Below are 22,690 nucleotides of genomic sequence, written 5' to 3'. Positions count from 1 at the left end.
CACTCTTGTCACTACAGACATGCCATTTAACCACCATAAGCCTTTGTTTCCACATCTGTCAAATGGAGCTAATATCCCCGCTTACTTCACGAGGTCACTAGGGACGATAATGTGACAATGCGCGTAGAGCACTCAGCACAGCTCTTGCATGTGGTAAGCCCTCAAAGATGAGCTCTATTACCATCTTTTCCTTCCCATTCTGTAAGACAGATCTTATCCCCATTTAAAGGTGTACAAACTGAGGCTCAAACAGTGGCAGTGAGCTCCTCACTGTCACCCAGCTCCAAGTGGTGAAGGCAGGGTGTGAGCAACCCGTGAGAGACGAGCGCCCCACCCACCCTGCCCCGAGCTGTCCCAGCAGCCAGCACGGAGCCTGGCAGGTGGCAAGTGCCTCAGAAACACTGATTTCGCAGGAGACTAGACAACGGTAATGCTACCACCCAAACTGCTTTTCTGCTACCCCCGTGATCTAGTCCATAATGTCATCAATAAATGAAACACTCTGCCCAAATAAGGTGAGTCCACATATGCCCAGAAAACCCAAATGGGACCTTGGCATATGTCACCCTGACACACAGAGGGACAAGTGCACAGTCCCACGCAAACTTACAGAATTTCGTAATTGCCAAGAACTTCCTTTGGGGGGGACTTGTTCCATTTGCAGTCTGGAATTTCGCCGTTAGGGACCGCGATGTTGAGGGTGTCATTAATCAGGTTATACTTAAGGATTCGATCGTTGGCGGTGCTGGAGGTGAGAGACGGGGATGCGTTGACCTGTGATGGGAGAGACCACGGTTCCCGCTCGCACCGCTCGCTCCTCCGGGATGAACGTGCGCCACAGGAGAGAGCGCCGGCTACAGTTTAGATAAAGTGCCATCACTTGATACTGTTAATATCTTTTTTTCTTTTTTTTTTGAGACAGAGGAGTCTCACTCTGTTGCCTGGGCTAGAGTGCTGTGGTGTCAGCTTACCTCACAGCAACCTCAAACTCCTGGGCTCAAGCGATCCTCCTGCCTCAGCCTCCCGAGTAGCTGGGACTACAGGCATGTGCCACTATGCCCAGATAATTTTTTCTATATATATTTTTAGTCGTCCAGCTAATTTCTTTCTATTTTTAGTAGAGACGGGGTCTCCATCTTGCTCAGGCTGGTCTCATACTCCTGACCTTGAACGATCCTCCTGCCTTGGCCTCCCAGTGTGCCAGGATTACAGGCGTGAGCCAGCACGCCTGGCCAATACTGTTAGTATCTAATACTTTCAGAGCAACTTGTACAGGAAGCATTTTGTGACCTACTTTTGTTAGCTGTTCCATGAAATATAAATAATACTTAAAGACAGGGTTAGGATTAGGATTCACAAATCAGCTATCACATAAATGAAAATTCTGGGCCAACACACATCACAGACATAATTTCAGCATTTACCTGTGTTATCAGCTCTGTCCTAAGTAGCAAGAGCTGCCCAGAGGTTTGCTAGGACCAGGGAACCAAGAACCCTGACCATGCAGCAGTGTGGGGCTTAAGTATAGGCATAATTCCTCGCTTTGCTGAGAGAGCTACCTCACCAGTAAAGCAGCACTCGGACCCAAATGAGCAACCCGCCCAACACATGGAAAGTCTGTCCCCCAAGCCCTCTGGGAAGCTAAGCAGCGTCACAAAGTCCACCTGTTCAAATGCAGACATTCACTCCAAGGAGCGTCCCCAGGCCCTCAGGCACCACCTAGTCACTTGTGTACTTTAGGCAGACTGTTCCGGTGACCGCGGTCAGCTGTCTGGTGAGCTGTTCCGGGCCGTGGAGATTCGGGCAGCAAATGTACCAAGTTGTCCAGGCTGCCCCGGTCAGACTGTCTCTCTGTGCTGCTGCCGGCAGGGGCCTGACGTGCACAGGACCAAAGAACTGCACAGACCTCAGCTGCCCCTAAAATTACCACTGAGTATATCACAACGCTGTAATTCTTCTTATGAATATGCAAAGATTAAGAATTATTATATTAAGAAGTAATGTTCACAATTAATATCCTAGCTCATCAAGGAAAGTGTCACCTCCTTTGAGTTACTCTATTTAAGATGGTGGACATGAAAATACAAATATTGTGTATCTACTCCCCCTCACACACACACAGCTTCGGCAGTGTGACAAGCACATTGCCTGGAACACTGTTATGGAACCAGCTCGCTCTCTGATAACTTGGCTCTTCCAGCAGCTTCCTACAGGGGGTTCCTGCTGACTTTCCCTACAACCTTCTATTGGAGACTCTGGTGTCCTGGCTCAAAATGTGACCGAGCTGAAGAGCCTAAGCTGTTCACCTCCAAATCAGCAGGGAGATAAACCAACAGAACTAGAATGCTTTTGTTTTGATGTCCCAGAGGTGTGAAGCTCTTCCTCTTCGCCGTGTCCTCTCAGAGGCCTGAACTTCCACCTCCTGGCTTCAAATCAACTGCAGGGCAACCTTAGCAAGGTCAGTTTGAAGTCTGGGCCTCAGGTGCATCTGTGCCCACTGCTGCAGATGCAGCATCGGTTTCCAGGCTTGGCACCAGGAAAAGGCACCACTAAACAGCCAGGGTGGGACTGGGTGCAGTGGCTCACACCTGTAATCCCAGCACTTTGGGAGGCCGAGGTAGGAGGACCGCTTCATCCCAGGAGTTTGAGACCAGCCTGGGAAACAGTAAGACCCGTCTCTGTAGTCCCAGCTACTTGGGAGGCTGAGGTGGGAGCACTGCTTCAGCCCAGGCATTGGAGGCTGCAGTGAGGTATGATCGCACCACTGCACTCCAGCCTGGGCCACAGAGCAAGACCCTGTCTCTAAAAAAACAAAAACAAGAACAGGGAGGGTATGCAGGGCGTGCACTTCGCTCTTTCTGGAACAGCCACCACTGCAACCTCTCTACTTGAAACAGGCAGATGAACTGCTTGTAAACTACGCCCTCACACATGCCAAAGAACAGCACGCCCTGCATCTCTGGATAGCATGCTACCGCTGCCCAGGGGCTTCCAAGTTTGTGAGCTCCTTTCCTGGATGGGAACAGTGCCCCACATGGGGACAGGGCAGGGCCCAGGGACAGGGTATAGGACTGATGGAGCCCACACTAGCCTGGAAGCATCTTGGAGGCCAGGCCGACATGGCCACCAAGCTCATGTGAAGGTGGGCCACAGCCCCCTCTCTGTGGGTGAGGCTCCCGAGAGGTGAGAGCTGGGTGTCCTCAAACTTCCACCACCAGCAAACTGTCCAAGCTGGCCAGGGGACTGTCAAGCCCAATTCTGGGCAGCAGCATATGGAGGGGCGGGGTGGGGGTGACCAGGTACAGTTGCTGACAGTTACCTCAATCAGCCAGGGCTTCAGCTTGTCGTCGATGATGATGTCGTAGCCGTAGCATTCAAAGCAGTGCTTGTCGTTGTTCATCACCGGCTGCAGAGACAGTGGCTGGCGGGTTACACAGCCAGTGTCCGAGGGCACCGCTGAGACCAACGCCTCAGAGACCAGCAGGCCCCTCCTCACGGTCCTGACTGCCTGTAGCCAGGGCTCCCATCTTCCTGCCCTCCCTCTCCCTTTCCTCCCTGGGGCTCGGAGACTGAGCACTGTCCCCAACCTGCCGGAGGCAACCAATGGGGCAGTAGCTGGTGTCTCGACACCTCACTCTTCAGACCACCAGCACCGAGCGCCTCTGTCAGCGTGAGACTGTCCTCCGAGTGGACAGACATCCGGCCCAAGCCCGGAAACCTGCAGGCAAGGCCTGTGCTGCCTCAGCACAGACAAACACTAGTCCCCTCCAGGGTGCTTGTTACCCCTTCTGGCCCAGATCATGAACCTGTTCCCAGGGACAAAAGTAAATCTGTTTACTCACAGTTTTTGAATTTCCTTTGTAATTTTCAATTCCATTTAACCTAGATAGACCGTGGACAAACTGTTCTCCAGGTATGTAAGAAACACGAGCTGCCTGCTTAACATGCAGATTCCTGGGCCCTGCCCAGCCTGCCTGGATTCGAACCTCTGGGAGCGGCCCAGCAGGCAGTTTTACAGGCTCCCCAGAGATTCCGTGCACCCCGGTCAGTGAACCAGAGACAGGGCAGTGAGGCCTTTTCATACATTAGTGGGCATGTGGACTCGGCTCCAGCAAGACACTTGGTTAGCTGGAAACTCCTCGGGGGGCCTGGGCCAGGGCCACCCTTCTTACTTACTGAGGGAGGAAGGCCGGGCTCTGGCGGGCTTTTTCCTCACGTAATCGAGTACAATTATATTTCCACTGAAAGCCTGGTGTCCTAACCCCTGCCAGTGCCCAGACCACTGTCCCCAAAAGCGTCTGTAAGACAGGAAGTTGCTAACCCACCTGTCATTTCCCAAACCCTGCTCTGTTTCTGCCTCCAGGCACAGTGATCCCCGCCAGGCCGTGGCTCTCAGCTTCCCTGTCCCGCCTGCCGCTCCGGGTCTGGCCTCCGTGGTCTGAGACCCCATCTCCTATCCTGCGGCCCCTCTCCCGTGCCTGTCTCTCCATCTGCCTCACCCTAGATTCTCTGAAGACAACATACCTGGTAAAAACCAGGTGATAAAATGTTTGCTAAGTGAATAAAAACAACAAATAAAGCCCTGCTCCAAAGACCCGAAAAGCCTTAGAAATCTAATAGCTTTTCAGCTCAGGAGATACAGAGGCCAGAAGGCCAGAATAGAGAACACAAATTTTCTTGACTAAACAGGGAACTTTTTCTCAAAGTTCTGTCAATCCAGGGGAAACTAAAGTGGGCCAAGAAGGGGACGGAAAGGGCTGGTCTAATCAGGCACAAAGAGTCACAAAGTCACGTGTGTTAAGGGATTAACAGCACTGAATTCTTCCCAACAGTTAAACTAATCTCCGCAGAGCACTTGTTCATGTAACCACCCGAGATATCGGTGTCATGGTCCCCATTTCACAGATGAGGTGTCTGAGGGTCCGCAAGGGTGGGTCCTGGAGCACAGTCACCTGTCAGGCCGTGGTGGGGCCTGGCCTGAAACTGCACGGGGAAACAAACCACCTCAGGGACGCCAGCTGTGCAGCCCTGGGCGCAGTGCTCAGCGTGCATTCCTTCCCTCCCCCTCGGAAAAGATGGGCACCTGCTTTAAAACTACAAAACAAAACACGAATGCACACTGCAAACCAGCAAGCAAACAGAAGACGTGAGGTTAAGAAAAAAGAAGAGGCAGGATATTTCCAACCCTAAATATCTATGAAATAACAAAGTCAAGATGCCCCAGCTGGTCTGATGGTGGTGAGTTATCAGAACTTATTAACATTAGTGTCACTGAGGTTGGTATACAACCCCCCACTGCTAAATTTCCCTGGCTTAAAAAAAATAAAAACATAAAAAGATGCCCCCAAATGAGGAGGCCATTGGAAGTCCACCTCCGAAATCCCAGTTCATGCCAGAATAGTCACTACCGACTCCGTGGGTGTAGGTGGAGCTAATGGCGTCCAGGGGACTGAGCACTCCCGCAGGGCGCCCAGGGCCTGTGGCTACCCCGGAGAGGCTGCCCAGCTCCCCTGGTGGCACCTGGCCGGAAGCTGGCCCTGTCCCTTCCTGAAATGACCTCAGCCTCTGGCAGACATGTAGGCAGTGAGAAGGTAAAAACAGGTATTTTTAGTAAAAGAACAGAAGCGCCCCACTGCAGACACATCTGAGAACCGCCCGCACTCCCGCCCCGCCCGCCCGCACTCACCGCCACAGCCTTGAGGGACTGCACGATAATCCAGTGGATCTCGTCGAACAGCTTGCTGGTCACCTCCCTGCCACGGGTGCTCTCCAGGTAGAGCCGCAGGTTGCTCACAGTCCACTTGCCCCCGTGGATGTGGTTGTAGTCCTCCTGGTGACGGAAGGGGGCGGGGGTCCCCTCAGGCCAAACGCCCCAGAGGAAGCCAGTCGCTTGCTCTCCTTCCTCAAACATTTCTTGAGCGCCTCCTGGGCGTGCGACAGGCATCCCACCAGGCAAACGGGACCCCCACCCACGGAGATCTGGGCCTCCTAGTATGTGCATATTTTTAAAACGCTCACCTCCCCACATTCTCATAATCGATCATTCACATCTCACAGCACGTGCGGTGCGGTGCTGCCCAGACCTCCTCTAAGACCAAGGCGCTCATTCTTCTTGATAAGACCCTCCCTGGGAGCTGCCCTCGGTTAGCTGGCACGACCTGGTGACTGGCTGATGCCTCCCTCAGGGACAGCTCTGCAGGGCCACCCCAGCCCCATGCCCCCAGGGCCAACAGGGCTCCCCTGCAGCAGCATCACGCCCTGACCCTCCGTCTCCCGGGTCTGCTTTCCTCCCTCCCTCATGGGTGCTGCCCTGACACTGGGCCCCGTTACCTCCCACACACTGATCTCTGCCCCCATCTCTTTCCTGGGGAAGCCAACCTGAGACAGCTGTGTCACACACTGCAGTTTAAAAGCACCACACAGGCCAGGCGCAGTGGCTCAGACCTGTAATCCTAGCACTCCAGGAGGCCGAGGCGGGAGGATCGCTCAAGAGATCAGGAGTTCGAGACCAGTCTGAGCAAGAGCGAGACCCCTGTCTCTACTAAAAAATAGAAAGAAATGATCTGGACAGCTAAAAATACATTAAAAAAATTAGCCGGGCATGGTGGTACATGCCCGTAGTCCCAGCTACCCAGGAGGCTGAGGCAAAAGGATCACTTGAGCCCAGGACTTTGAAGTTGCAGTGAGTTACAATGACACCACTGCATTCTATCTGGGCTGACAGAACAAGATTCTGTCTCAAAAAAAAAAAAAAAAGTACCTTTTCAAGGTAGGAGATAGTGAAATCCCTTTTATACATGTATTTTTATTAAAATACTTTAAAAGATGAGGTGTCCAAGCTTGTTCACCTAAAATGGACTCTCCAACAGCTCAGGGTTTGTATCCCTAGAAAAGGACTACGGGAAGTTAGAGGAAAAGCTGGGCTAACTGTCCACCAATTCCTTTCTTATTCCAGTCATAGATTCTCTTTACTACCAAGAAAAAGTTCATGGCCACCTTTAAAGAAAAAGTTTAATGGCTACAGAATTTCAATTTAGCAAAATGAAAAGAGTTCTGGAGCTGGATGGTGGTGATGGTTGCACAACGTGAATGTTCTTAGAACTGTGCACTTAAAAGTGGTTAAAGTAGCAAATTTTACATTATATATAACCTAAAAATAATCATGAAAAGGAAGGAAAAGTTCTAGAAATGTAAAGTATACATAGCAAAACACCATCTTACACGCGTGTAAATATAAAAAGCAAGTAAATGTCTCCTGTTTTTTGGTCTGTAGGAACATTATTTTATCAATTATCTCAAAACAATTCATCAAATCAATCCACAAACATCACACACATCCAGACGCACCCTGCACTCTCTGCCCTTCTCTGCCTGCTGACCCTGGTCCTCCGACACCAGGGAGCCCTCACAGCCCTGCAGCAGGGTCAATCTGCCCATTCAGGCCCCCACACCTGCACCTGTCACAGCACTGAGGCCCCGCCCTCTTGTCACCAGCGGTCCTCTGCATTGCCACCTCCGCGGCTGGCCTGCCAGCCTCCTGCCAGCAGGGGTGCGGCTCATCAGCCTCACCAGGAGAAAGGGATGCTTTACAACATCCCAGTGTTCGGCATGACAGCTATTCTTTATTCAATTGTAAAAGGGAGCCGTGCAAACCTTTCACTCAGGGTTAAAGCTTAGGTTTATCAGGGAAAGCACTTTCTCGCACTGGAAAGTGCAGCATTTACAGATAGCACCGTATGGAAAGCAAGGCCACTTCTAGTGCTTCGTGGAGGTGCCAAACTAACGTACTGCCTATGCTCGCTCCTCCTGGGGATTTAAAAAACTGGGTTCTGTTTCTTACTGATGGAAATAAGTGACCCAGCCAAACAGTCTCCCAAGAAGGCCCCTTCGAGGTTCAGTCTGGCACCCCCAGATCAAGGAGGCTTGGCACACTCCACATGGTTCTCAGGGACCCCAGCGCCGGTGGATTTGTGGCTGGTCAACGCCAATTCCACCCCAATGCCCACTAATGAGCTACATGTGCCCCCCGGCCATGAAGGCTCTGATGTCACTGCTCGGCTTTCACGAAAGGCTGATGGTTTTGTGCTGTGTTGCCTGAAAGATCATTTCCCCAGTTCCCAATAGTAAGGTCCTGGTCGAGTCCTTCTTGTTCTACCCTTTAAGAGCTGTGCCAATGACCCCTGCTTGCTTTGCTCTCAGGAAGGCCTGGCAGGTGGGTGAGCACAGTCAGCCCACGTGGAAGACATTCAGCCTCGGTAAACGGTAGCTGAAGTCGTCCAGGACCAGCAAGGTGAATCGCTGGCTTCCATGGGGAGACCTGAGGCCTGGGGGGCTGGCGACTTGCTCAAGTCACACAGAGGGAAGGGACAGGCCTAGGATTGAGCCCAGCCTGGTCTAACCAGACTCTATACAGGTTACTCAGAAAACCTTATTTTATACCAATACTCACTGTCTTAACTCCTCAAATTATAAAAAAGATGGGGCATTCGAGGCTTCCATTTAAGCAAGATTCAAATAGAAGGAAGAGCCTTTCACAAGGAAAGGAGACCTTCGGTGTGTGTTAGGACTAGATTAGAGCCCCGGATCCAAACAGGGCCCACAAAGCCCTGTGTGTCCACCCTCGCCGGCCTCTGCTGCTCCCTCTCGGACCACTGCCCTGGCGCCCGGGGCTCTGGCCACCCTGACTTCCTTTTGGCTCCTGCAGTGCTCCTCCCTGCCACGGGGCCTTGGCACACGCCACACCCCTACTCAAGCTCCTCCCCCACCTCCTCTGGATCATCCCTGCTCGTATTTCAAATCCCGGCTCAAGCACCACCTCTGCAGGGAAGCCTTCTCCAACCACCGGACAAGGGGATCCTTTGGTTCTACGCTCTTCTAGGTGTGGCTTCCCTGCCTTCAGAGCAAGCAGCTCAGTTTGTAATTACGTTCATCAGTGTGATTATTTGATGAATGTCTTTTCCCCAGAAGCTCTGGTCTCCATGACATTAGCTCCCAAGGTAGTTTTTGCCCATCACTGTATCTTACTTAGAGTGGGACCAACTTGCACAGGTGCTCAATGAGTACAGATGCTCCTCGATTTACGATGGGCTATGTCTCCATAAACCTGCCGTAAGTTGAAAATATCGTAAGCCAAAAATGCACTTAGCACACCTAACCTACCAAACATCACAGCTTGGCCTAGCCTACCTTAAATGTGCTCAGAACACTTACATTAGCCCACAGCTGCGCAAAATCACCCAACACAAAGGCTATTTTATAATAAAGTATTGACTCTTTCATGCAATTTATGGAATACTGTACTGAAAGTGAAGGACAGACTGCTGCATGGGTACTCGAAGTACGGTCTCTACCGGACGTGTATTGCTCTCGTACCATGGTAAAGGTAAAACTGTAAGCCAACCACCGTGAAGTCAGCGACGGTCCATACTTGTGGAATGGATGAATGACCAGGCAGATAAATCATCTCACGCAACGCCCCCTACAACCCTGTAAGGTAATACTGTTAATGCCGGCATTCAGCTGATGTACCCCAGGACAGCCACGCCTGAGGCTTAGAGCCCCCAGGCCCCTCGGTGCCAGGGCCTCAGTCAGGGCACAGCTTGATATCATTCCTACGTCTGCCCTGTCCTCTCTAGCAAAAATAGAAAAAGAAAGAAGCCCACAAGGTCATCCCACTGCGTAGCACAGAGAAGGCGCACTCACCCCGTGTTTCTGGATGGCCACGTTGGTGAGATGCACGAACATGTTGTCCAGCTCGCTGGTACTTGGGGTGTACTTGACTGTGCAAAACCGGCAAAACCCAAGCTTGTACCTATGTAGGGATTTAGATTAATCCAAAGTCTGAGAAAAAACATAACTAAAATGTATGACTTCATTCTCTAAAGAGTTGCTTTTTGTTTTTGTTTTAAATTTTTAAAAGAGCTGCTTTCTCATTCGTAATGCTCACATTAGCATCAGGGTTAACTGCTCTTATTTTCCTTAGTACTTACCCTGTGCCAGGCACTGCGCATACACTGTTGCACTAAACCTTATGATGGTGCTAAGCAGTAAGAAGCATTAGGTTAAAACAAAATCTTAAGACTGGAAACAGGCCGGGCGCGGTGGCTCACGCTTGTAATCCTAGCACTCTGGGAGGCCGAGGCGGGTGGATCGCTCAAGGTCAGGAGTTCGAGACCAGCCTGAGCAAGAGCGAGACCCTGTCTCTACTAAAAATAGAAAGAAATTATCTGGCCAACTAAAAAATATATATAGAAAAAATTAGCCGGGCATGGTGGCGCATGCCTATAGTCCCAGCTACTCGGGAGGCTGAGGCAGTAGGATCGCTTAAGCCCAGGAGTTTGAGGTTGCTGTGAGCTAGGCTGACGCCATGGCACTCACTCTAGCCCAGGCAACAGAGTGAGACTCTGTCTCAAAAAAAAAAAAAAAAAAAAAAAAAAAAGAATGGAAACAAACCCTAAGGCCTCTTACATGTAACAGCGCAGCGGGCGATACGTAGACACCAGGACGTACAAGCGCAGATCAAACTTCCTCCCACCGATTAGTAACGGGTTGTTAATATAGAGAGAGATCACGTAGGCTTCTTTAGTAGACTGAGACACAAACCTAAGCATCAGAGAAAAGTCAAAATTAGATGGTAAAAGATATGACACCAAAGACGCAATCCATGAAAGAAAGGATTGACACACTAGGCTTCATTAAAACTAAAAATTTCTGCTCTGCAAAAGACACTGTCAAGAAAATAAAAAGACAAGCCACAGACTGGTAGGAAATATTTGCAAAAGACATAGCTGATAAAGGACTCTTACCCCAAATATACAAAGAACCATTAAAATTCAACAGTAAGAAAGCAAATACCATTAAAAAGTGGGCCAAAGACCTTAACAGACACCTCACTAAAAAAGATACATGGATGGCAATTAGGCCTATGGAAAGATGCTCCACTTCATACATCAGGGAAATGCAAATTGAAACAACAATGAGATGCCACACACCTATCACAATGCCTGAAATTCAGAACAATGACAACACCAAATGCTGGGGAGGATGTGGAGCAACAGGAACTCCCATTCATTGCTGGTGGGAATACGAAATGGTCCAGCCACTTGGAAGACAACTTGGCAGCTTCTTACAAAACTAGACCTACTCTTACCATATGATCTGGTAATCACACCAAGGAGTTGAAAAACTTATGTCCACACAAAAACCTGCACAAGGATGTTTACAGCAGCTTTATTCATAATTGCCCAAACTTGGAAGCAACCAAGATGTCCTTCAGTAGGTGAGTAGATAAACTGTGGTACATCCAGACAACTGAATGCTATTCAGTGCTAAAAAGAGACGAGCTATCAAGCTATGAAAACACATGGAGGAACCTTAAATGCATATTGCTAAATGAAAGAAGACAATCTGAAGAGGCTACATACTGCATGATTCCAACTATATGGCATTCTGGAAAAGGCAAAACTATGGAAACAGTAAAAAGACCAATTGTTGCCAGAACTGGGGGGAAGGAGGGATGAACAGGCAGATCACAGGGGATTTTCAAGGCAGTGAAACTGCTCTGTATGATACCGTAATGGTGAGTGCATGTTGTTATATGTTTGTCCCAACTCAAAGAATGGATGACACCAAGAGACAACCCCAGCTTTGGGTGACAATGACAATGTGTCAGTGTCAGACCATCAATTTGTAACAAATATACCACTCTGGTGGGGGGTGCTGATCACGGGAGACTGTGCACATGTGGGGAAGGGCACGTGGCAACTCTCTGTACCTTCTGTGCAATTCTTCAGTGAACCTAAAACTGCTCTAAAAATTAAAGTCAATTAAGAAAAATTGATAGTAAAGACCAAAGGGGTATTTATTTGGCTGGTGACAAGCTCCTTCCCTCTCACAAAGTGAGAGGCTGGTTCACCAAGGAGGAAACGGGGGTGAAGTGGTAGCTATCAGGGATAGCGGCCAGGGGACAGTGCCAGCAGCTGCAGGACAGTCCGGGGAGCCCATTCAGCGAAGTACTCCCTGGGCGTGACTATCTGGGGGCTAGCAAAGTGTAACGTACTACACAATGAGAAGGCGTCCCCTGCCACCCTGGGAACTCCTAACAGGCAAGTCATCTGCCCCACTGGGAAAGGCTCACACCGAGGCTTTGCCCCGATGGCCCCTGGGCACTTCCAAGCAGCTAAGGAAACTGCAGGGGCAGAGAAGAGCCGGCAAACCCAGGAGGACACTGGACCTGACCTGCAGACTAGCGCACGAGGACAGTGACCCGCCGCTGGCTGGGGTGTGCCAGCCCCCACCACTCGCTTTACGCTTGTGAGCTCACTCCACCCCACCACAACCCCATGACAGTGCTACTGTGCTCCCAGTTTACCCAAATGAAGCATGCAACACACCGAGGGTCTAAAAGCAAAATGTAAGCCAGTAATTGTCAGACTGGGATTCAAACCCAGGACCCCAGGACCCTGAGCCCCCAGGACTTGAAGACACACCCTGCTGCCTCAGAACTCCCGCGACTGAGCGGGTCCCATGCCAGCATGTGAAGTAGAGTGCCTGCAAGGCCCCTGCTGGCGACCTACTCCCATTCCCTCTCAACTAACCTCGGGAGGGTCTGTGAGTAATCACACTATTACAGCCACAGAGCCCTGCTATACCTTGTGACAAGTGACGCACACTCCTAAGAGCAAGGACCACCCAGCTCATGGCCAAGAGACTGCAGAATGCCATGGAACCGCTAACTGGCCCCCAGCACACAGGTCGGGTGGCTTCCCACACTCACGAAGATGTCTTGCTGTCCCGAGACCACTTTTTGATCTGCGAGAGCTTGTTGATAAGGAAGATGCCCTTTCCCTGGGCTTTGCCACAGGGCTTCATGATCCAGGTGCTGGACGGGCTCTTCCTGAACTCCTCCACGAACAGGTTGTAGTCGGCGGGCAGCATGTAGGTGACGGGAACAAAGTCTGAAAGCGAAAGACGCCCAGCGCTGGTGATGAGCCAGCCCGACAGCGGCACGAACAGAAAACACTGCACGGCCTTTTCCAGGGCTGCTTCCTCAGCCCCCCATACACGCTGCAGTGTCTACAGATCAAGGACTTCTAATACCAACAAGTTGCCTTGATTGAGCTCTGCGTGCTGTAAGCACTTTACAAACCCGTTTTATTTAACCCCCACAGCCACCTGTGAGCTAGGCACTGCTATTCCCATTTAGCAGATGAGGAAACCGAGGCCCAGAGAGGTCAGTTATATAATTCCGCCCAGGTATGTGAAGGGATTCTGCAGCCAACCAGCAGTCCAGCTTTTATCACCAGATGGGACAGGGACACACCGTCCCTGCGTATGGCTAGGCGCATGCTGACCCCTTGTGGCAGTGTGCGGCTCTGGAAGTGTCACCCACAAAGCACATCCATTCCCAACGCACTCACAGAAACTCAGATTCTAAACTTGAGCCCCAGTCGCCCCCGAAATTTCTAGAGATGTCTGAAACGAAACAAGTGCCCACGACACCCTGCACAGACACATTCACAACTACAAACGTGAGGCCAGTGAAAAGGCACAAACCCAGGTAGAGGTATTTTCCATTTTCATCTTTTTCTGCCAGTGGACTCCCTTCTTTCTCTAGCTCCTTCCTGTATCTTTTAATATTCTTCACCATGAGATCCTTCCGGGTCAGTTCATAGTGGTTCGGGAAATGGTTGACTATTTGATCATCTGAGAGCCGATACCCGGTTTCAACGCTGAACACGTTTCGGATGGTTTGCACGCTCATCCTGAAAGACAGCACAGAAAGTGTGCAGGATGAAGCCCGGTGGCGACGTCCATGTGGTGGCAGTGCCCGTCACAGCCCCTCGAACGTTGACCAGGAGGCCCACGCCCTCACCGCCCTTGCCCGCTGCTCCCTCAACGCCCCCAGCAGCATGGAACACTTGTGCAGGGACGGGCGTGACTTGGACCGTGTGAGGCAGGAGCTGTTTTGATTCTGTACCCTGAACAGTTTCACTCTCTGGCCCAGAGTAGGTGCTCAATAAATGTTTATTGATTCGTGACAACATTACTGATAATGCAATGAACGAAACAAATGAATGCAAAGACAGGCCCCTTTGACTCTGAAATTAGAAAACTCACACAATATTTGCACCCAAATTCAGGAAGGTCAAGGACCCCTTAAAACCAAACTCAGAGGGGTTATTTAAGGGCCCTGAGTCAGCATTTCATGTTCCTGAAGAGCTTGCTGGGGATGGAGACAACAGCGTTGAAAGAGAAACGGATTCTTTCCAAGCCTTTAAGAAAGCCATCATCTCCCTGCCATACCCTTGTCCTCACCAGCCCCACAGAGGGACAGGGAAGGAGTATGGAGGAGGGACAGGCTGGCCCTGCAAGGAGCCAATGAGTCACAGAACAAGGCAGGTTGCCACCTGGCCTCTTGACTGTGGTCCCTGTCCCCCCAACCCTACTCCCACCCAACAGCACCACCCGAAAGAGGGTGCCCAGAGCACCCAAGGGGTTTCTTTGGATTCCACGATAATTAGAATAAAAGTAATCTGGCTGGGCATGGTGGCTCACTCATGTAATCCTAGCACTTTGGGAGACCAAGGCAGGAGGATCACTTGAACCCAGGAGTCCCAGATTAGCCTGAGCAACATAGCAAGACAGATAATTTTTAAAAACTTAGCCGGGCGTGGTGGTGCACGCCTGTAGTCCCAGCTACTCAGGAGGCTGAGGCAGAAGGATCGCTTGAGGCAAAGAGTCTGAGGCTGCAGTGAACAATGATGATACCACTATACTCCAGCCCAGGCAACAGAGTGAGACCCTGTCTCAAAAAATAAAAAAGAATAAAGGGAATCTTTTTTGACTTTTTATTATGGAAAAGCTCAACCGCACACAAAAGTAGAAAGAGAGAGTGAGGGAACCCCATTACCCAACTTCAACAGTCAACACGCACCCACGCCGCATAGCACTGGCTTTTTCTGAAACAATCCCTAGACATCACATCATTTCATCTAAAATATTTCTAACAGGCCAGGTGCGGTGGCTCACGCCTGTAATCCTAGCAGTCTAGGAGGCCAAGGCCGGAGGATCGCTCGAGGTCAGGAGTTCGAGACCAGCCTGAGCAAGAGCAAGACCCCATCTCTACTAAAAAATTAAAAAGAAATTAGCTGGACAACTAAAAATACACAGAAAAAAATTACCCAGGAATGGTGGCACATGCCTATAGTCCCAGCTACTCGGGAGGCTGAGGCAGGAGGATCGCTTGAGCCCAGGAGTTTGAGGTTGCTGTGAGCTAGGCTGACGCCACAGCACTGTAGCCCAGGCAACAGAGTGAGACTCTGTCTCAAAAATAAATAAATAAAATAAAATAAAACATTTCTAACAGTTAAAGACTCCTTCTTATATTATGTGATATCCTGTTTTATATTATCACAACTAAAAAGAATTCTTGAATATCATCAAATATTAATTTGTGTTCAGATTTCCCTAATTGTCTGATAAATAGTGGGTTTTTTGTTTGTTTTTTGAGACAGAGTCTCACACTGTTGCCTGGGCTATAGAGTACAGTGGTGTCATCACAGCTCACAGCAATCTCCAACTCCTGGGCACAAGCGATCCTTCTGCCTCAGCCTCCCAGGTATTGGGGTCTACAGGTGCATACCACGATGCCTAGCTAATTTTTCTATTTTTAATAGAAACAAGTCTTACTCTTGCTCAGGCTGGTCTTGGACTCCTGGCCTTGAGCAATCCTCCCAGCTCTGTGTCCCAGAGTGATAGGATTATAGGCGTGAGCCACCGCGCCCAGCCTGATAGTTTTTAAAGCTTGTGTAAATAAGGGCCAGACCTTGTGACAGTTGTTTTGTCTCTTACATCTCTTTTAATCCATCCATTCTACCTCCCTTTTTCTTAACTATGCAACTTATTTGTTGAGGTCACTAGCTGCTGTCCTGTAGAGGTTCCCTTAGGCTTTTATTTAGCATGTTCCCTTGGCCCCTAAATTTCCTGGAAATTGGTAGTCAGACCTAGAGGTTGGATGAGCAACAGGTGGATTTTCGGGCAAGTCTACATCCCATGTGGTGTGTACTGCCAACAGCAGGCATGTGCAGCCTGGTGTCTCTCTTTTTGGGATGTCAGTGATCCAGGAGCACCACCTAGTGCAGCATGATCCAACAGAAACATAGAACTCAAGCTACAACTGAGGACCACATCGGTAATTGTAAATTTTCTAGTAGCTATTTAAAAAAAAAAAAAAGTTAAAAGAAATGGGTGAGGCAGGGCAAGGTAGCTCACGCCTGTAATCCTAGCACTCTGGGAGGCCAAGGTGGGAGGATCACTTGAGCTCAGGAGTTCAAGACCAGCCTGAGCAAGAGCGAGACCCCGTCTCTACTAAAAATAGAAAAATTAGCCAGGCGTCATGGTATGTGCCTGTAGTTCCTGCTACTGGGGAGGCTGAGGCAGGAAGATTGCTTGAGCCCAGGAGTTTGGGGTTGCTGTGAGCTAGGCTGACACCACAGCATTCTATCCAGGGCAACAGAGTGAGACTCTGTCAAAAATAAACAAACAAACAGGTGAAAATAATTTTAATATGTTATTTAACCCGATATATCCAAAGTATCACCATTTGAACATATAATCAATATAAAGATTAGTGATGAGAAATTTTACGTTTGTTTTTTCACGGCAATATTCTTTCTCATTCTACAAGGAGAAACTTCCCTTCATCAACAATTTAGATGCCTCGAGAAACAGCTCATAGAGGAAACAGCATCGGTGCTTGATTCTTTCATTTACCAGTATTTCAAAATAACAAGCAGGTTCCTTAACCCCCGAGGTGTGTCACATGCTGCATTCTGTTACCTATACAACAAATTACCCCACTCCTAGCAGCTTAGGCCAACAGCCCTTGTGCTGGATCTTGTGGTTTTGTAGGTCAAGAATCAGGGCAGGGCTCAGCTGGGCAGTTCTGCTGCTCCTGTGTTGACTGAGGTCACTCAGTGAGTTTCGGCCAGCACATGGGCTGGTCTAGGGGCCCAAGAAGGCTTCATTCACATGTCTGGCACCTTGGCGGGCATGACTAGAAGGCTGGGCGCAGCTGCAACTGCCATGCACAGCACCTACCTGTGGTCACGGCAGCACGATGGCCTCAGGATGGTCACCTTGCAGGGCAGCTCAGGGCTTCTGTGTGTTTTCAACAGAGGAAGTGGAAGCTGCTAGCTTCTTTTTTTCTTTTTTGAGACAGAGTCTCACTCTGCTGCCTAGGCTAGAGTGTTGTGGTGTCAGCTTAGCTCACAGTAACCTCAAACTCCTGGGGTCAAGCAATCCTCCTGCTTCAGCCTCCCGAGCAGCTGGGACTACAGGCAGGCGCCACCATGTCCGGCTAATTTTTTATATATATATATTTTTAGTTGTCCATATAATTTCTTTCTATTTTTAATAGAGACGAGGTCTCGCTCTTGCTCAGGATGGTCTCGAACTCCTGAGCTCAAACGATCCACCCACCTTGGCCTTCCAGAGTGCTAGGATTACAGGCGTGAGCCACCGTACCCAGCCTACTAGTTTCTTAAGGCCTGGACCGACACATATAATTTTTACTGTAGTCCATAGGTCAAAGCAGTCAAAAAGCCTCCCCAAACTCATGAGGAGGGAACAAAGACACCACCTTCAGAGGGGAGTGGTGTCAAAAACTGCAGCCATCTTTAATCTGCCACAAACCAGGTAAGCAGCTTTTGGGGATTTTTGGTTTTGTATTTGTATGAACTCATAGATTGAAACACATGTGATGAGTTTCAATCTGTTGCAGTTATTCTTACTGATGCTCAAATTGACCCTGTTTTGGGCAAATGGAGCTCTTCAAGTTGTCTCCTTAGGCCTATTAATGTGACTCCGGTAGCTGTCAATCAAGTCCTTGCTTTTAGGCACAATAAGCTGTTCCCAGCTCACCTTGTACATTTCCTCCTTATGCCTGGAATTGGTCATTTCTCCAAGATGCCCTTTATAATATTGAAACATTTCCCTACTCTGTAGATTGATTATAAAAATGGCCCCAACTCCCCACCCCTCTTGTTTCCATAACCCTTGTAATTTCTGCAACAACTCCCACCTGAAGATAAAGTCTATTTATTTCCTCACGCCTTGAATCTCGGCTGACCTTATGCCTTGCTTTGGCCAAAAATAATGTGGCAAAAGTGGTGATGTGCTGATTCTGAGACGAGGCCTTAAAAGGCCTTGAGAGCTCCCACTCTCCCTCTTGGACCCCTGCCCCCACCATGAAGACAAGCCCAGGCTGGCAGGCTGCAGGGACATGAGAGATACGTGAAAAAGTCCCTGTTGCCCCAGCCAAGGGCATCTCAGACAGCCAAGCCCCAGATGACCACCAGTTGACAGCAGATGCATGAGTGAGTCCAGACAAGATCAGCTGAGCCCTGCCAGACCAAAAGAACCACCCAGCCAAACCCATGAACTCATGAACAATAAAAAATGGTTGTCGTAAGCCCTTAAGTTTTGTAGCATTTGTTACGCCGCATTAATTTGGCAATAGATAACTAATACACCCACCCTAGCACAGTCATTGTTTTCATGTTTCACGTTCCTTCTACTTCCTGCCCATATGCCAGCTATTTTTGCAGTTGTTAATGGAATACAAACACAATTTCATAATATGTTTTTCTTACTTCTTACTTACCGTTACACAATTTTCCAAATTGCACTACAATTGTTATAATTATTTTTATGGTTGCACCATAATCCACTCAGTTAATGTACTTAACCTTTCCAATACTGTTTAACATTTAGTTGTTTACAGTATTTTATCCTAACCAATTTTTAAAAACCTGACAGTACACTTAACGCTTAGAACAGGAGCTCTTAAGATATCAAATAGCCAAGGCTGTTATACCACTTAGCTTTTTTCTTCTCTCTCCCATTATCTCTCTTTCGTTACTATTGTTAAGAATAGCTCCAGAATGCTTCTCATGCGACATGAGGAAGGGAGGCGCTCGGTCCCAGCCCAGGCAGCGGTTACCTGCTAAGAGTCTACCAGAAGAACTTAGCGCTGGCTGAGCCCATGGCACAGAGCTGCGGGCTGCAAGTTGTCTCAAATACAGTCTCATTCAGCCTTTTCTTTCAGCGCGCCTATAAAACAGACTCTGGATCAATTACTGCATTTTAGCTGGGAGAGGTAAGAATGCAAACTAGATGCCAAAGCATACGCAGGTGCTGAGTGACTATAAATGCTCCACCTGCACTCCACGCTCCTGAAGACAAACTAAGTTGTGGTTTAAAACAGAGGTGACTTAACTGTCGTTAGGGGCAAAGTAAGGGCCATCCCTGTGCTTGCTCGTGGAGAGAGACACCGGGTGCCAGTGCACTGTGTGCCCAGGCCCATGCCAGGCTCTGGGGACGCTGAAATAAGCCAGGCAAGACCTCACTCTCAAGGGTTCTCAGTATAATGTGAAGAGGGGATGGGTAGGGGACATGATAGCACATAGCATCCGCTGCCATGGCAACTGAATAATGCCACCTGGGAGCCTGAGAGGCAGGGGTGACTCCCAGAGCAGCCTCGCACTGGTGCCTAAGGGATAGTGACAGCACACGTTTATAGAGAACCTACTACGTGCCAGGCATGCAGAGAAGCCAAGATGTGAACTGAGGCAGGATCTGGCCCCAGAGACTGGGCTTCCAACCCTGGATGAGCCGTCTCTGATGATGGGCTGGGGTTCGCCGTGTGTGTGCATGTGCGTGTGCATGTGTGGCAGGCAGAAGTACACCATGTACAAAGACATGCCTCAGTAGGTAAACAAGAAAGATACACCTGCCAGGTTCCGTGGCTCACGTCTGTAATCCTAGCACTCTGGGAGGCCAAGATGGGAAGACTGCTTGAGGCCAGGAGTTTGAGACCAGCCTGAGCAACATACCGAGACCCTGTTTCTATAGAAAATAGAAAAATTGGCCAGGTGTGGCGGCACACACCTGTCTTCTCAGCTACTTGGGTGGCTGAGGCAAGAGGATTGCTTGAGCCCAGGAATTTGAGGTTACAGTGAGCCATGATGATGCCACTGCACTCCAGCCTACCCAACAGAGTGAGACCCTGTCTCAAACACAAAAACAAAAAGATGTGCAGCCTCATGCATCGGGGGCAGGGTGGGGGAGAAGGGAGGTGGCTCAGAGAGGCCTAGTAACACCTCTCAAGGCAGCAGCTGGGAGCTGTGTAGGGCGAAAAAGCCCCATCGGCCCTAGTATATTCCCTTCCCAGCCCCCAACACCTGAGGAATCACTGCAATGCTCTAGGCCCAGAGCTGCAGAAGCAGCGGCCAGATACAGCTGCATGTCTGCCTGTCCAGGTGTGCCAGAGCAGGGAGGCTGCGCCCAGCAGGAATCCGGTTCAGCCGAGGGAGGAAGCAGACCAGGCCCGCACCGAGGCCACTGTGGAAGAAGAAAAGAGGAGAGTGGAGGAGGACACAGACCTCACCCCATGAGGTGGGGGAGGCAGAGAGAGGAGTCCAGGGCGCATCTCAGGCTCCCATCTGGGTCCAGTGGGCCCAGAGTCAGTGCCAGGCTGCTGTCTTTTCCTAGTCTCAGTCTTCCATTGTTGGTATTGTTTGTTGATCAGTCCAACTAGCACCCTCTTGGCACACGAGAGGGAAGCCAAAGCTGGCCCCCCACGCTCTCCCCACGGCATCTCCCATCCCTCCGGGCACTGACTGGAACACTCACTCACTGGAAGGCGGGCGCTGGGGCTCCTGTTTCTCACCCAGATTTTCCAGAGTGTTAACACACTGGGCTGTGCGGATACAGCTTGCACTTCACACCCCAGGCTGACAGGCAGCGGGTGCGGGACCCCACAGCGTGTGCACTCATGATGTGCCCCAATGAAAAACGTGTGCTGGGGGACAGCACGAGGGACGGCTTGAAGACACCGACCTCTGACGACACAGTGCTTCACAAGGCACACTCTGCATCCGCCACAGTAGATTAATCAGACTGACAAGTCAGCTTCAGAAAAGCAATAGAGCCCTGCCTTTTATACTTACCAGTAAAAATTCCAATCTTCATTTTCCGTCACTTGGACCCATCCTCTCTTTTCAAAGTTATTGATCAACACTGACTTCTCGATATCAGTGACCCATTTCACTTTTCCTGCCATAATCCTGGAAGAGATCAAGTTGTTAGAACTTTGAAACTTCAACATCAACTAACTGCCCCTCAAACCAAAGGAATCCTCTAAACACCACAGGAAACGAGCTTATGTCCCCCACCCCAACCTCGACCTTACCCCGGCAGTGGTTCTCAACCAGAGGCCATTCTGTCCCCCAGGAGACATTTAGCAATGTCTAGAGACATACGGGTTGTCACAGCTGGGGAGGGGGATGCCTCTGGCATCTAGCGTGTAGGGTCCAGGGATGCTGTTCAACTTCCGACAAGGCACAGATGGCCCCTGGCAGCAAATTATGCAGCCCCAAACGGCACCTTGTGTCAAGGCTGAGAAACCCTGGTCTAGTGGGAGATAAACAATCACCAAGCGTTCAACTGCAAATGCGCCGAGAACCACAAAGGAGAGGCACGTGGGGCTATGCCAGGCGGGCAGGAGGATGGGCCCTGCTCAGGGTGGGTGGGGAAGGCTGCCCTGAGTGGGGGACCCTTGAGCTGACTTCTGAAGTGTGAATGGGGTCAGCATGACTGTCCCGATCGGAGTGCTCCTGTGTCCTTCTCCCCTCCCTGGGCACGGCCTGTAACTGCAGTGTGACCTTACGTGTCTCTGTGACCACATGCCTCCCACTGAATACCCTCCATGGCCCTTCAGTGTCCTTAAAACTCGCAGACCCTGGCCCTCACCTGCTTCTCCAGGTCCACCTTGCACCACCTCCTTCACCCTCTGTTCCTGCCACAGTGGACTTCTCTGCCCACTCTCTCCCCAGGCCCAGGGCCTTGCATGTGCTGGGCCCTTTGCCCTTGTTCTCTCACACTCACCTGCCCACACCAACACACTTCCTCCGCAAAGCCTCCCCGCCCCTCCAAGACCAGGTGTCTAGCCCCTCAGCAGCCCCGCAGTTCTGCCGGTAGCACCTGCTGTCCCAGCCGCCTCCTCACTGCTACATGCCCAGGGCCCAGCTCCATGCCCGGCTGTGGGGGTTCTCGGTTCAGACTGACTGCCGTGGTCCCAGGCCCGCCAACAGCACTGTGGGACTCTAAGCTAGGTCCAGGAGCACTCTGGACCTCAGTGTCCTCTGAAGAGTCTGGTTTTCGCACGGCTCGGGCAGCCCAGGACTCTAGGCTCCCACCCCAAGTCTGCCCAGAGAAGGCTGTTGGGGGCTGTCCCCCCAAGCCACAACCATCCAGCCTGCACAGTTCACACGCTGTACTTAAAAATCTTACTGGGTGGTCTCACGCCACTGACTTCCACCTGGATGACAGCAGAAGGAAGAGTGGTACTTTTAAACAATAAACCAGTACACTTTGTTATGCTTCTGTGCACAATTTCTTCGGAAGGGGTTCCATGCAAAACCGGGCTTGAAGGCCAGGGGGCCCTAAGAGCTCTGAGGGCCTTTTATGAACGGAGGCACCTGCTCCAGGGACTGGCAATAGCTCCACTTCGGGGCAGCTTGTAGGGCAGGAAGGGCCTGAGACATGGAGATGGGTCCCAGACACGCCTGGCTCTCCCGTGAGCCTGCTCCCTCCTCACCCCTCAGCGAGGCTGGAGGGTCACAGTGTC

General features: G+C 50.4%; 1 protein-coding gene across 6 annotated transcripts in view; it reads right to left on the bottom strand.

The window, feature by feature from the left end:
• Positions 1-22,690, bottom strand: part of TTLL1 (TTL family tubulin polyglutamylase complex subunit L1) — a 32,120-nt gene that overhangs the window by 1,835 nt on the left and 7,595 nt on the right. For 3 of the 6 annotated variants that reach the window (XM_045554729.1, XM_045554728.1, XM_045554730.1), the window contains exons 2-9: positions 21,012-21,128; positions 13,555-13,763; positions 12,776-12,956; positions 10,468-10,602; positions 9,703-9,811; positions 5,687-5,830; positions 3,320-3,421; positions 611-774 (exon numbers count right to left, since the gene is read on the bottom strand). In XM_045554729.1, the coding sequence (XP_045410685.1) occupies positions 611-774; positions 3,320-3,421; positions 5,687-5,830; positions 9,703-9,811; positions 10,468-10,602; positions 12,776-12,956; positions 13,555-13,763; positions 21,012-21,124 (1,157 nt within the window). In that variant the 5' untranslated portion in view covers positions 21,125-21,128. Of the gene's footprint in view, positions 1-610; positions 855-3,319; positions 3,422-5,686; positions 5,831-9,702; positions 9,812-10,467; positions 10,603-12,775; positions 12,957-13,554; positions 13,764-21,011; positions 21,129-22,690 lie in introns of those variants that run through there. The other 3 variants (XM_045554732.1, XM_045554734.1, XM_045554733.1) reach the window with 3 other exon arrangements.

This window comes from Lemur catta, chromosome 6 (assembly GCF_020740605.2).
Source record: "Lemur catta isolate mLemCat1 chromosome 6, mLemCat1.pri, whole genome shotgun sequence".
In the NCBI taxonomy this organism is placed as follows: Eukaryota; Metazoa; Chordata; class Mammalia; order Primates; family Lemuridae; genus Lemur; species Lemur catta.
Note: the sequence above shows the minus strand (reverse complement) of the source record. Positions and strands in the feature narration are given on the sequence as shown.